The sequence below is a fragment of the Caretta caretta genome, chromosome 1, assembly GCF_965140235.1.
Source record: "Caretta caretta isolate rCarCar2 chromosome 1, rCarCar1.hap1, whole genome shotgun sequence".
Taxonomy (NCBI): Eukaryota; Metazoa; Chordata; order Testudines; family Cheloniidae; genus Caretta; species Caretta caretta.
In genome coordinates, this window is record NC_134206.1 from 269,666,454 (window position 1) to 269,679,766 (window position 13,313).

General features: G+C 49.0%; 1 protein-coding gene across 8 annotated transcripts in view; it reads right to left on the reverse strand.

Annotated features, from left to right (window-relative positions):
- The window catches only part of CFAP54 (cilia and flagella associated protein 54), a 208,028-nt gene that overhangs the window by 92,568 nt on the left and 102,147 nt on the right, over positions 1-13,313 (reverse strand). For all 8 annotated transcript variants that reach the window (XM_048835513.2, XM_048835512.2, XM_048835511.2 and 5 more), the window contains 5 exons: positions 13,118-13,260; positions 11,989-12,170; positions 9,242-9,469; positions 8,053-8,276; positions 7,821-7,956 (listed from right to left, as the gene is read on the reverse strand). In XM_048835513.2, coding sequence (XP_048691470.2) covers positions 7,821-7,956; positions 8,053-8,276; positions 9,242-9,469; positions 11,989-12,170; positions 13,118-13,260 — 913 coding nt within the window. The remainder of the gene's footprint in view (positions 1-7,820; positions 7,957-8,052; positions 8,277-9,241; positions 9,470-11,988; positions 12,171-13,117; positions 13,261-13,313) is intronic.

The window sequence follows — 13,313 nt, forward strand, 5'->3', positions numbered from 1 at the left end:
CGCCCACCACCTCCGCCACCATCAATAGTGGCTGGGGCCCCTTTCCCACCATGACAAGGAAGCACGGTGTCCGATGCCTCCTGGTGCCCGCCTTGCCCCACGTGGAGACCTATGTGTGGGCATTGGCGAGGGTGGTGGGGCCCTCGGCCATTGTGGCGGCCTCCAAAATGTACGGGAAGGTCGTCTTCTTCTTAGCATCGGAGGCTGCCGCCCAGGAAGCGGTGGAGAGGGGCCTGGCGGTGGGGGGGGTATTTGTCCCCCAAGAGCCGCTGGAGGACCTGGGCGTCCGCCTGGTCCTCACCTCTGTCCCTCCTTTTCTCCCCAATGCTGCCCTGTTACCGCCCTTTCCACCCTGGGGAAACCTGTTTCTGTTATCAGCCCTCTCCCGTTGGGCTGCAAGGACCCCACCCTCCATCACATCTTTTCCTTTGGCCAGCAAGTGCAGCTTCTACTGCTGTCGGCGGCGTGTGACAGAGAGGCGATCAAGGGGTCCTTCCTAGTCCCCCACCAGGGGGCCCATTACCGGGTGTATTTCTCCACGGGGGAAGCCCGGTGCTACCTCTGCCGGGCGTCAGGGCATGTCCAGAGGGACTGCCCCTTAGCCCAGCAAGGAGGGGCACCTGGGATCCCCGAGACCCGGCAGGACATCGGCCCCGTCATTGCCGACGCCCCTGGCCATCCGATACCCGAACCCACACCGCCTCCTCTTCGGACCACCACTTCTCCCGCTCAGGCCCAAGGGGCACCTCCCCTACAAAGCCCAGATGAGCGGGAGAGCCCCGCCCTTGCTGCTGACAATCTGGCGGGGCCTATGGAGGAGGGTGTGGCAGAGATACCACCAGGCATGGGAGAGAGTGTCGTGGCGGGTGCCAATGGGGAGAACCCCAGGGCGACGGAAAGTGTCCTCTCCTCCATGTTCGAGCAGATCGAGGCCCTAGATCTGACCCCACTCGCCCAGGGGGAGGATGACCTTTTGCCAGCAAACCTTGATTTGGGCGACCTCACTCCACCCCTCTTTTCCCCATGCTCCCTCCCCCTAACTGCTGTTTCTGCTCCCACCTCCGAGGAGCCCCAGGACTCCTTCATCGACCCGGCCGCTGATGGCACCCCGCTGACAACCACCGAGCCTGCTCAGGTGGCAGCCAGTGCCACACAGCCAGGACACGAGCCGGCAGGGGCACCCCCCATTGGTGCGGAGCAATCCATTTCCTTCCCAGGTGGGGGCCCAACAGAAGATAATCCACCTCCTGATGCTGTAGCCGCTAAATCCACCATACAGCCCGCGCCTGGTATCACTGAGAGCGCCCTCCCTACCCCCTTAACCCTCGAGCCTCCTCGGGAGGCGCCACCATCCAGCTGCTTGCCTCCCTAAACCCAGAACCTCGCCTCTGCCCCTGCCCCTGCCCCTGCCCCTGCCCCTACCCCTATCCAGTCTACCTCCTGCGATGTTATTGCAGCCCCCGGGGCTGTCTCCTTCCCTTTTCCAACCGATGACCCCCAGGGAGCGGCCTTTGCGTTCTCCTGCCCCAACCCATTAGGGGCTGCTATTTTCCCTCCATCACCCCCTATTGCCCCAGGGTTTGAGGTGGGCCTAGACGCTCCAGCCCATCAGGCACCCTGTCGGGGGTCCGCACCCTGCTTGCCCGTTTTAGTGGGCCACGGGGCTGCACCAAGGGCCCCGCCGGGGAACAACTGGGAAACCGTAACCCCACCCCCCGATGAGCTGCGAGGAGAGCTGTGTAAGTTTTTAGAGGATGTCCGTGGCTCCCACAACAAGGTACAGCTTGCTCTCCAGCGATGGGGGGATTTTTTTCAAATCCTCTGGGCCACAAGGGCCCTCATGGGGGAAGGTAAAGGGACTGGGAAGCAGAATGCTGCGGCCTACTGGCAGGTCCACGTCTTCCGTGACCAATTACCTACGGGATGAGTCAGGGACTGTCGCGCGGCCTGCTGGGGGATGCGAGCATCTCTGCCAGTGAGGACCCCCCCAGCGCGCCCCATGACACCTCTCACCATCACAACGTTAAACAGCCGGGGTTGTAGGATTGCTCTCCGCAGGTTCCAGGTGCTCTCCTTCCTTCAGGAGGGAGGGTACTCTGTGATTTTCCTGCAGAAGACCCATATGGATCCGACCGCTGAAGACAGTTGGCGGCTGGAGTGGGGGACAGGATCTACTTTAGCCATTCCACAATTCGGAAGGCTGGAGTGGCGACCCTGTTCTCCCCCGACCTACGGCCTGAGGTGCTAGGGGTCGCCGAGGCCATGAAGGGTCGCCTGCTGCAACTCCGGGTCCGTATAGAGGGGCTTGTGGTTAACCTCGTTAACGTCTATGCCCTGACATCGGGCCCGGAGCGGCTGCAATTCTATCAGCAGGCGTCCGCCTTCCTCGGCACCTTACATTCTCATGAGTGCCTGGTCCTGGGAGGGGATTTTAATACCACTCTCAAGGAGCGAGACCACTCAGGGACCGAGCAGTGCCTGGCCGCCGCGGACACACTCCGGGAGATAGTTGAACATCACTCCCTAGTGGACATCTGGCATGACCACCATCTGGATGACACTTCCATGTTCACCTTTGTCCGGGTGGAAGCCCATCGGTCGAGCCACTCCCGGTTGGACCGCATTTATTTATCACGCTTCCATCTCTCACGAGCCCACTCCTCCAGCATTCGGCTTCCCCATTTTCTGACCATCACCTAGCCACCGTGACAGCCTCCCTCTGTGCAGAGAGGCCGGGACCAGCCTATTGGCATTTTAACAACAAATTGTTGGAGAATGAGGGCTTCGTGACGTCCTTCTGGGAATTCTGGCTGGCCTGCCGAGGGCAGCGGCATGCCTTTCTCTTGGCGCGGCGATGGTGAGACCTGGGGAAGGTGCGCGCCCAGCTTTGCTGCCGCGACTACACCCAGGGCACCAGCCAACGGAGAAATGCGGCGATAGAGCAGTTGGAACCGGAGGTCTTAGAGCTGGAGAGGCGTCTGGCCACCAACCCCGAAGACTCGCTCCTCTGCGGAGCGTGCCGGGAGAAGTGGGAGGAGCTCCGGGCCCTCGAGGACCGCGTGGCGCCAGCCCATCGTGTGCCCCGTCGGGGGTCCGCACCCTGCCTGCCCATCTCAGTGGGCCACGGGGCTGTACCAAGGGCCCCGTCAGGAGATGACCAGGAGACAGTAACCCCACACCCCCATGCACTGTGAGAGGAGTTGTGGGAGTTTATAGAAGACGTCCATGGCTCCCGCAACAAGGTACAGCTTGCTTTCCAGCGTTGGGGGGACTTCTATCAGATGCTCCGGGCCACAAGGGCCCTTATGGGGAAGGGTAAAAGGAATGGGAAGCAGGCCACCGCAGCCTACCAGCGGATCTGCGGCTTCCGTGACTCGTTGCTCACCTACGGGGTAGGTCACGGTTTGCTGCGTGGCCCAATGCGGGCCGCGAGCGTCCCTGCCGGCGAGGATCCCCCACAGCTCTCCTCATGGCACTGCTCATTTTCTCAACACTGAACACCAGGGGCTGTAGGATGGGTCTCCACAGGTCCCAGGTGCTCTCCTTCCTTCGGGAGGGAGGGTACTCTGTGGTTTTCCTGCAGGAGACCCATATGGATCCGGCCACCAAAGACAGCTGGCAGCTGAACTGCGGGGACAGGGTCTACTTTAGCCATCTCACAGTTCGTACGGCTGGAGTGGTGACCCTGTTCTCCCCCGACCCACGGCCCGAGGTGCTGGGGGTCATCAAGGCTGTGCCGGGCCGCCTATTGCACCTCCGGGTCCGTATGGAGGGGCTTGTGGTCAACCTCATTGACGTCTATGCCCCGACATCGGGCCCAGAGTGGCTGCAATTCTATCAGCAGGCGTCCGCCTTCCTCGGAACCTTGGATCCTCATGAGTGCCTGGTCCTGGGTGCGGACTTTAACACTACACTCAAGCAGCGGGACCGCTTGGGGGACCAAGCAATGCCCGGCCGCCACGGATGTCCTCCAGGAGATAGTCGAACACCACTCCCTGGTGGACGTCTGGTGCGACCTCCACCCAGATGACATTTCCACGTTCACCTTTGTCCGGATGGAGACCCATCGGTCGCGCCACTCCCAGTTGGACCGCATCATTTATCACGCTTCCACCTTTCACGAGCCCACTCGTCCAGCATCTGGCCGGCCCCATTTTCTGACCATCATTTAGTCACCATGACAGCCTCCCTCCGCGTGGAGAGGCCAGGGCCGGCCTATTGGCATTTCAACAACAGCTTGTTAGAGGATGTGAGCTTTGTGACATCCTTCTGGGAGTTCTGGCTGACCTGGCGAGGGCAGCGGCGTGCCTTTCACTCGGCACAGCGGTGGTGGACCTGGGGAAGGTGCGCGCCCAGCTCTTCTGCTGTGACCACATGTGGGGTGCCAGCCAACGGAGAGTTGCCACAATAGAGCAGTTGGAACAGGAGGTCTTAGAGTTGGAGAGGCGTCTGGATGCCAGCCCTGAGGATCTGCCCCCTGCGGAGCATGCCAGGAGAAGTGGGAGGAGCTCCGGGCCCTCGAGGACCATCGGGCCTGGGGCGCCTTTGTTCGATCCCGCATCCGCCTCCTTCGGGAGATGGATTGTGGCTCCTGCTTCTTCTACGCCCTGGAGAAAAAGAGGGGGGCCAAGAAACACGTCGCCTGTCTTCTGGCAGAAGACGGCGCCCCCCTCACAGATCCAGTGGAGATGTGCGGGAGGGCGAGAGCCTTCTACGCAAGCCTTTTCTCCCCGGATCTGACTGATCCTAATGCTTGCAGAGTGCTCTGGGAGGAGCTACTTACGGTCAGTGTGGGCGACCGAGACCGGCTAGAGCTGCCTCTCACTCTGGCCGAGTTCTCGGAAGCCCTCCGTTGCATGCCCACCAATAAATCTCCGGGCATGGACAGGCTGACCATGGAGTTCTACCGCGTGTTCTGGGACGTCCTCGGCCCAGACCTAGTCACTGTCTGGGCTGAGTCTTTGCAGAGCGGGATCCTCCTGCTTTCGTGCAGGCGAGCCATGCTCGCCTTATTGCTGAAGAAGGGGGACCTCTGCGATTTACGAAATTGGCGTCCCATCTCGCTCCTCAGCACGGACTACAAAGTCGTAGCAAAAGCCATCTTGCTGCAGCTAGGGTCCATGCTGGCGGACATGGTCCACCCAGACCAGACCTACACCATCCCGGGCCACAGCATCTTTGACAACCTATATCTGGTCTGGGACCTTTTGGAATTCGGGTGTATGGATGGTCTGTTGTTCTCCCTCCTGTCCTTGAATCAGGAGAAGGCATTCGACAGGGTAAATCACGGGGATCTCCAAAGCACTCTGCGGGTGTTTGGCTTCGGACCTCAGTTTGTGGGTTTTCTCCGGGTGCTGTATGCTTCCGCAGAGTGTCTGGTCAGGCTCAACTCGACCCTGACCGAACCAGTCATCTTCAGGCGAGGAGTATGGCAGGGGTGCCCCCTCTTGGGCCAGCTGTACGCTCTGGTGGTCGAGCCCTTCCTCTGTCTCCTCCGCAGGAGGTTGACAGGGTTGGTGCTGCAGGAGCCGGAGCTGCAGCTGGTTCTGTTAGCGTATGCTGATGATGTGCTCCTCGTGGTCCAGGATCCGGGCAACTTGGCGCAGGTGGAGGCTTGCCAGGCCATTTACTTGGCAGCCTTCTCCGCCCGGGTCAACTGGGTCAAGAGCTCTGGCCTGGTGGTCGGGGACGGCTTGCACGCAAGCTCCCTCCCACTCGCGCTTCAGGCCATCCGGTGGAGCGCAGGTCCGCTGCTCTATCTCGGCATTTATCTTTCTGCTGCGCATCCCTCTCCACCGGAGAACTGGCATGATTTAGAGGGCAGGGTGATAGAGCGGCTCTGGAAATGGACAGGACTACTCCGGTGCCTCTCCCTTCGAGGGAGAGCACTGGTGCTTAATCAACTAGTCCTGTCCATGGTCTGGTACTGGCTCAACACCCTGGTACCACCCCGGGTTTCCTGGCCAACCTCCAGACATCGATTCTGGAGTTCTTTTGGTCAGGACTGCACTGGGTCCCTGCAGGGGTTCTCCATCTACCCCGGAGGAGGGAGGGCAGGGCCTGAAGTGTCTGCATGCTCAGGTCCATGTCTTCCGCCTCCAGGCCCTGCAGAGGCTCCTTTATGGTGCAGGTAGTCTGGCGTGGAGCATACTGGCGCACGCCTTCCTGCGCCGCTTCCGAGGGCTCCAATACGACCGGCAGCTCCTTTATCTTCATCCGAGAGGTCTTCCGCGAGACCTCTCTGGACTGCCTGTCTTCTACTAGGACCTCCTCCGGACCTGGAAACGGCTTTCAACGACCAGGTCCGTGGCGGCCACCGAGGGGGCAGATCTCCTCGCGGAGCCCCTGCTACACAACCCCCAGCTTCACGTGCAGGTGGCGGAGTCTCCCTCGGTGCGCCAGAGGTTGGTCCTGGCAGAAGAGTCGGAGACCTCCTGGATTACGACCGGGGAGACTGGCTGGATCCCCTGACGCTCACTCAGCACATGGGGCTCTCCAGACCTCGTACTCCCCGGCGCGTACTTCAGGAAGTGAGGGCTGCTTTGCTGCCCATTGCTCAGGTTTACCTTGACCAGGTCCTGCATGAGGGCACGCCCTGCCCACCCTCCACCCCAGGCCCGCTGGACCTTTCCATCGGGCTCCTGCCCCGTGGACCCAACCGACCCCCACCCCCAGCCCTTCACCGTGAGCCAGCTGCACGAGCTGCAGCCAGTCTGCTTCCAGACCGCACCAAGGAAACATCTATACATGCTCGTGCTCCATACCCTTTATGCCCTCACTCTCGTGTCCTGCCCCGATACAAAATGGCTGGACCTTCTGCCACCTTTGGAGGGTGAGGAGCCCCGGTGGGCCAGCATATATTCCACCTTGATCCTGAGGCCTGTCAGGGATATCAGTTGGCGGCTCCTTCACAGAGCCATGACCATGGGCGTGTACTTAGCGCGGTTCACCCCATCCCAGACACCAGCCCCTTTTGCGGCTTGAGGGAAACCCTGGCACACATATATTTGGAGTGTGCCAGGCTGCAGCCCCTATTCCGGCTCCTCAAAAATATTTTATTATGCTTTTGGTTGCACTTTTCCCCTCATCTTCTTATTTATACACTCCCTATCCGCGGCCCCACAAAGTCATGGGATCTCCTGGTCAACCTCCTCCTGGCCCTAGCTAAAATGGCCATCTATAAAACCAGAGTGAGGAGGTTGGCCAGTGGAGTCTCCTGTGACTGTGGGGCCTATTTCTGATCAGTCCATTCATGTATCCGCACAGAGTTCCTCTGGGCGGCGTCCGCTGACTCCTTTGACGCCTTTGAGGAGATGTTTCCTATTATCTGACCTGCTATGTGAGTGGAGGCTGCATTTATGCTGGTCTCCTTCTGCCACCTCATGCCCATTTGGTTGGGAGAGAGGGAAGCCTTGCTCTGCCCTCTCTGTAAGGCTCCTGGCCCCAGCCCCTTAAAGAAACAGCAATGGGATTTCCTCCTGTATAAGTCTGACTCCTGGGACAGCTTCCTCTCTCCCAATATTCTCCAGGTCCTGGTATCTATAATCAGACCTTTCAGAGTCTTAAAAGGTCACACTAGATGGACTGATCATTAAGCAGTACTGCCATTAAGGGGCAGAGTACCCTGTCACATATGCATAATATGGTATAGTTGCATAAACTTTGATCTGTATTGTTCATGAATATAATCTTAAAGATTCCTGTTTGACAACATTATGAGAAATCTTATTAATCTGTTAAAAACACAATAAATTAAAACATTTTTCAGGATTTAGTTCACAGTGAGATTCAGTACCTAAACAATTAAATAAATAGTTCACCTTGTCTGCATTATCACCCAGGTATTTTATGAAATGAGGCTGAGGACTATCTGGGCCTCCGAATTGCTGTATTCTCTCCAGAAGTTGTCTCTGTGCATATATCAGCAGTGGAGTCACTTGTTCTGCATATCTCTCACTGGAAAAGGCCAAGTAATATTACAAATCAAAATTACTTATATTTAAATGAATAATCTAGCTTTTTCCTTTCCATACGCCCTTAAGTGTTACTTACTGTGTAATTGTGTTAAAATGCATGGCTATATGTACCAGTGCTTCCCATTTCTTCATTTGGTATAAGAGCTCTATAGTTCTCAGTACCAGACCACATATCCATCTCAAATCAACCACATTGATATCATCAAGAAGGCAGCAAAAAGTAAGATTAGAACCACCGTCCTCATCAGCAATTCCTCCTACACAACTTGGAACACAGAAATCTCCTTCAGGATCAAAAATCTATAAATGGAACATAATATATTATAATGAGCAGTTTCAAAAGTTAATGCAACTAATTGTATTGCAATGAACAACCACAGAGTTAATGTAACTCTTTCTAGATTGCTTTTCTTTTTGCCCATTTCCTTTTGTTCGCCATATAGACTTTCCAACCCCCTCCCCATCCCTTGGCCATTGGGCTCAGTTTTGTTTTCATCAACGGTTTGTAAGGCACTTCACATACTTTGTAACGGGCACTAGAGCCAGTTGGGAAGTTTCTGAAAAACATTTTATTTGTCAGAAAATGCCACTTTATTGAAACCAAAACTGTTCACAATCAGTTTCCCATTTTAAAGATTTTTGATGAAAAAGTTTCAAAATTGTCAAAAAGTTACATTTTTTGGTTTTCATTTTAAATTTTTATTTTCAAATTTCATTCCAATTTTTATTTCGATATTTAAGTTAATTTATAGTAAAAAATAAAATTTAAGAAGTTGAAATCAAAACAAAGTGTTTCAAAATTTTCTAAATAGAATATTTAGATTGACCCAATCCAAAACAAATTTCAGATTTTTGGTTTGCAAAATTTTCAAGATTTTGACTTTGCATCCTGATTTGAGCTGGGAAATTTTTCAAAATTTTGAAAATTCTCATGGGAAAGGAAAACTATTTCCTGCCCAGTTCTCGTGGGCACCATAGAAACTGAAAGATAAAAGGAAAAGGTATCTGTAAAATTGAGGCAGACAGTAATAATAGATGGCTTCAGTTTCTAACATCTCTTGGAAAGCAAGTTTTTAGAAGGTAAGTTATAGTTCTACAAGTTAAGAAATACTTTTCTTCTGTATAGGCTGTATTATGGGCAGTAGTTTGAAGTTACCAAAATCAATGAAAGAAAATAATTCCTCCGATTCTTTTCTCCATTTTTCCACACCATTCAAAGAACTAACTACAATGGACATAATATATTAATAAAAATATATGTTTACCTTAAGGGAATTACTAGTTTGTAGTTCAATTATCATATCAAGGATCATATCTGATGCCAAATAGAATGGCAACCAGATAGTGCTGATAAGAAAATTTCTGGTAATAGGAAATAATCCTTGAAGAGAATGTGAATGCTTGGCAATTGACTGCACTTCTTGACTATAGTTCCAAAGCTCTCGGCAGGTATTTTGAAGCAATGTCCAGTGACCACCACGATGAGCGAGAACCTATATATAATTTTTTCAAAATGTTATATTTTCAAAGTATAGCTCTGAACAAAGATTCATTCCTCTACCTCAAAACTTATATAGAAATAATCCTTTAAAATTATGAAGATTTCCTTAAATTACTCACCCTCAGTAAGAATTTACTTAATACATTTAAAAAAATGATAATCATAGAAGTGTAGGACTGGAAGGGACCTCGAGAGGTTATTTAGTACAGTCCCCTGCATTCAAGGCAGGACGATGTAATACCTAGACCATTCTTGAGAGATGTTATTTTTAAAAACCTCCAATGATGGAGATTCCACAACCTCCCTAGGCAATTTGTTCCAGGGCTTAACTACTATGACAGTTAAGAAGTTTTTCCTAATGTCCAACTAAACCTCCCTTTCTGCAATGTAAGTCCATTGCTTCTTGTCCTATCCTCAAAGGTTAATGAGAACAATTTTTCACCCCCCTTCCTGTAACAACCTTTTAAGTACTTGAAAACTATTAAGTCCCCCTTCAGACTTCTCTTCTCCAAACTAAATAAATCCAATTTTTTCAATCTCTCCTCATAGGTCATGTTTTATAGACCTTCAATCATTTTTGTTGCTGTCTTCTGGACTTTCTCCAATTTGTCCACATCCTTCCGTAAATGTGGCACCTAGAACTGGTCACAATACTCCAGCTGAGGTCTTATCAGCAATACAATTTAGAAAATTGTACAGCACCTTCCATTCCAGGTTCTTAATCTACTTTGCAAAAAAAAAAAATCAATACATTTAGCCTCACAATGTAATAATACATAAGGGAAATAAGTCACATTGCCAGTGATGGAGAATCTACCATGACCCTTGGCAGGAGTGATGAAAAAAATGCTTCCTATTATAAAATTCAAAAGTACACATTTATAACATTTTAGCAATGTCAGACACAGTGGGCTGAATTCTGCCCTAGCAAACTCACTGAAATCAGCAATATCAATGGGGTTTGTTATGTTTACATTTGTCCACTCAGAAGGCTTGTCTACATGGGGACTCTCAGGAATATTAAGACAAACCAATTAAAGCTGTGTAATGTGCATAAGTCAAAACACACTAAAACTTAAGTATGGATGCTTTCATTCAGAGGAAAAGTGGCCTTACTCTGCTGTAGCTTTATCCACCTAGAATTATTTTTATGTGCATTGGCTTCATAGCTTTAGTTGATTTCTCTTAACTTTCCTGAGTATCCCTGTGTAGACAAGCATCTAATTTCATATAGGCAAACAGAAACTAGAAGGTAATGATTTCATCACTGTCAAAGGATTTAATCCTCCTCCCAGTGATGTTTATTACAAAACTTACATTGACTTCAGCTGTAGTAGGACTGAGTCCAAAGTAGGATAGATTGAACCAATGACAGAAATTCTTTATCTGCCAGGACTTTAGTTTTGTGTTTCTCTTTCAAGAGTTGATGCATTCCAAGTAAGAACTTTTTACACAGCTACAAAAATAATTTTTTACTATTTTTTTACACTTAGTTTTGGAGAGTCAACCCAGCACCATGAAAGTGAGCTGGGATTCTATTTTGCCACAGGCAGCAGAATGAACAACTAAATTCCACTTGCAAATATGTTTCAGTCTTTATTTTTTGAGATGTCAGATTCAGAAAGAACATGCCTTGAACTTTCTGATAACTGATTCAATTTGCAGGGTGGACAAAGGAAATAAAATTATAAATTGAGTAAATCTTTGATAAGGTAATCACATATGGAAAGCCCACAATGCCACTTTCAGAATATAACCCCATTTTCAGGAGGAGGGTTTAATCTGTGCATTTCTATCTTTCAGTATTTACAGATAGATAATACCATAGGCAGATATTTTTCAGGTGAACATCAAAGGTTTTATTAAGTATTGTTACAGATGTTTTAGATGTTTGTTACATTATCAAATGTTGCTGCAGAAAAAATAAATCCTCATGAATTCAAGACTTGGCAAATAAAGAAAGAAACAAATTGAAAAAATACTATATTTTGAAATGTACCCATACTTACAGTGCTAGATCTACACATATTCTACTAATGATACAGGCTCTTAAACATTTTTTTTAAATGTTTGAAAAAGCTTTGTATGTTAATAATATTCAGAGCCGTCACTTTTTTTTTAAAGTGAAAGTTTAGGTGAGCTGGGAGGAAGAGAGGGGGTCCCAAAAGAGCTACAATTAAAATAGTTTTTAAAACACCAAGATTGATCACTTATTCACCATGGCCCTCAACTCTTCTAACAAAAGATATCAACAAATAAGACTGGCAATACTTTAAGGAAGGACTTAGAAAATATGGTAAGGAAAAATTATGAAGAAAGTGAAAGATGCAGTAGTTTGTCAAGTATGATAAAGTGTGTATATATATGATATACATTGTTTGAACATTTTCCTCAGGATGAAAAATCACTAGTTTTCTCCCATTTAAAAGTTTTTTGAAGTAGTGTAGTATTTAAAAAAAACTAAATAATATAAAACAGTAGCAAATATCTTAATTCAAAAGTGCACGTTACCACTGCTCTTCTTAAATGCAGAAAGGTTTTTGTGAAATGCTCTAACAGAATGGCATTAGACGTAAGCCGTTCATGTTCTCTGGCGGAAAGAGTAATGGATAACTCTGTATCATTTGTCATTTGAGATCGAGGAGTATCTGCTTCACTAAATTTAATGATGTGCTCAGAAGATTTATCAGAATCTTAAGATGAAAAGATAATTGGTTAAAACGAAGTTAACATTCTCAAAAAACATAACAAAAATCACATCACTAGACTTAAGATTTTAAAGCTGCACTTAAATATTCAAAAGTCAGGAAATGCCAAAGCTAACATTATAATTTATAATTATTTTATAAACAATTATTTTTATAAATAAGTTATATTTATAATATCATAATATATTTTTAGTGAAGTGGAGGTCAAAGTAGTGATGGGAAAAATTGGTTGAACCAAAATAGTGTGCTTAATATTTTGTCCATCCTCCAAACCAAACCAGAACCTCTTTTCTATCAAGCAGTCTTCCTCCCTGAAGCCATACAGTTTTTAGGGGAAGTGGCCATTCAGCAAGCTCCCCAAAATCCCTCTGGTGGCAAAGCCCTCTTTGGAGGGAAAGTGGTGGGGGGAATGAATCACACTCTCTTTTTGTGACAATGCTTGTTGTGGGTAAAAATTACTTAGCTCTGTAATGAGACAAGGTGAGTGATGGAATATCTTTAATGGGACCAACTTCTGTTGCTGAAAGAGACCAGCTTACAGAGAGATCTTTTTAGACCTGCTCTTTTTCAGGTACCTTTCCAACTCCTTAAGAAGAGCTCTGTGAAAGCTCAAAAGCTTATCTCCTTTTGTAGTATGTGTGGGGAAGGAAAACACAAGAGGAGACCTTTGGGATCCAGGAAAGCCTGGGGACCCTTTCCAATCTTCCCCAAATGGAGGTATAAATGACTTGCCCAAGGTCACAAAATGAACCAGTGATGGAGCTGGGAGTAGAATTAGGGATCTCCTGATTCCCAGTCCTAATCTAACCTTGCTATCTCCATACAGTATTTTGTCTATAAGAGGTGTTTCATGATTCTGACAATGTTAAATAAGGTATTGGAGAAAGCTAGGTTAAATAGATTTCGTCTGTTCACATATTCATAACAATTACCGGTTATTTTTCTGGTACTTCCTGATTGTGTTCTTTTAATCAGCAAGTGACTCAGTGCTCCTATGTTGTCATCTGTTCCTCCTCTCACAACTATGATGCCAGAATTATTTAATGAGAGTATTTCAGGGTCCAGAACATCATAACTGGAGGGGGAAAAGAAATAAAACAATAATTTAAAAATCTAGATACTGTATTA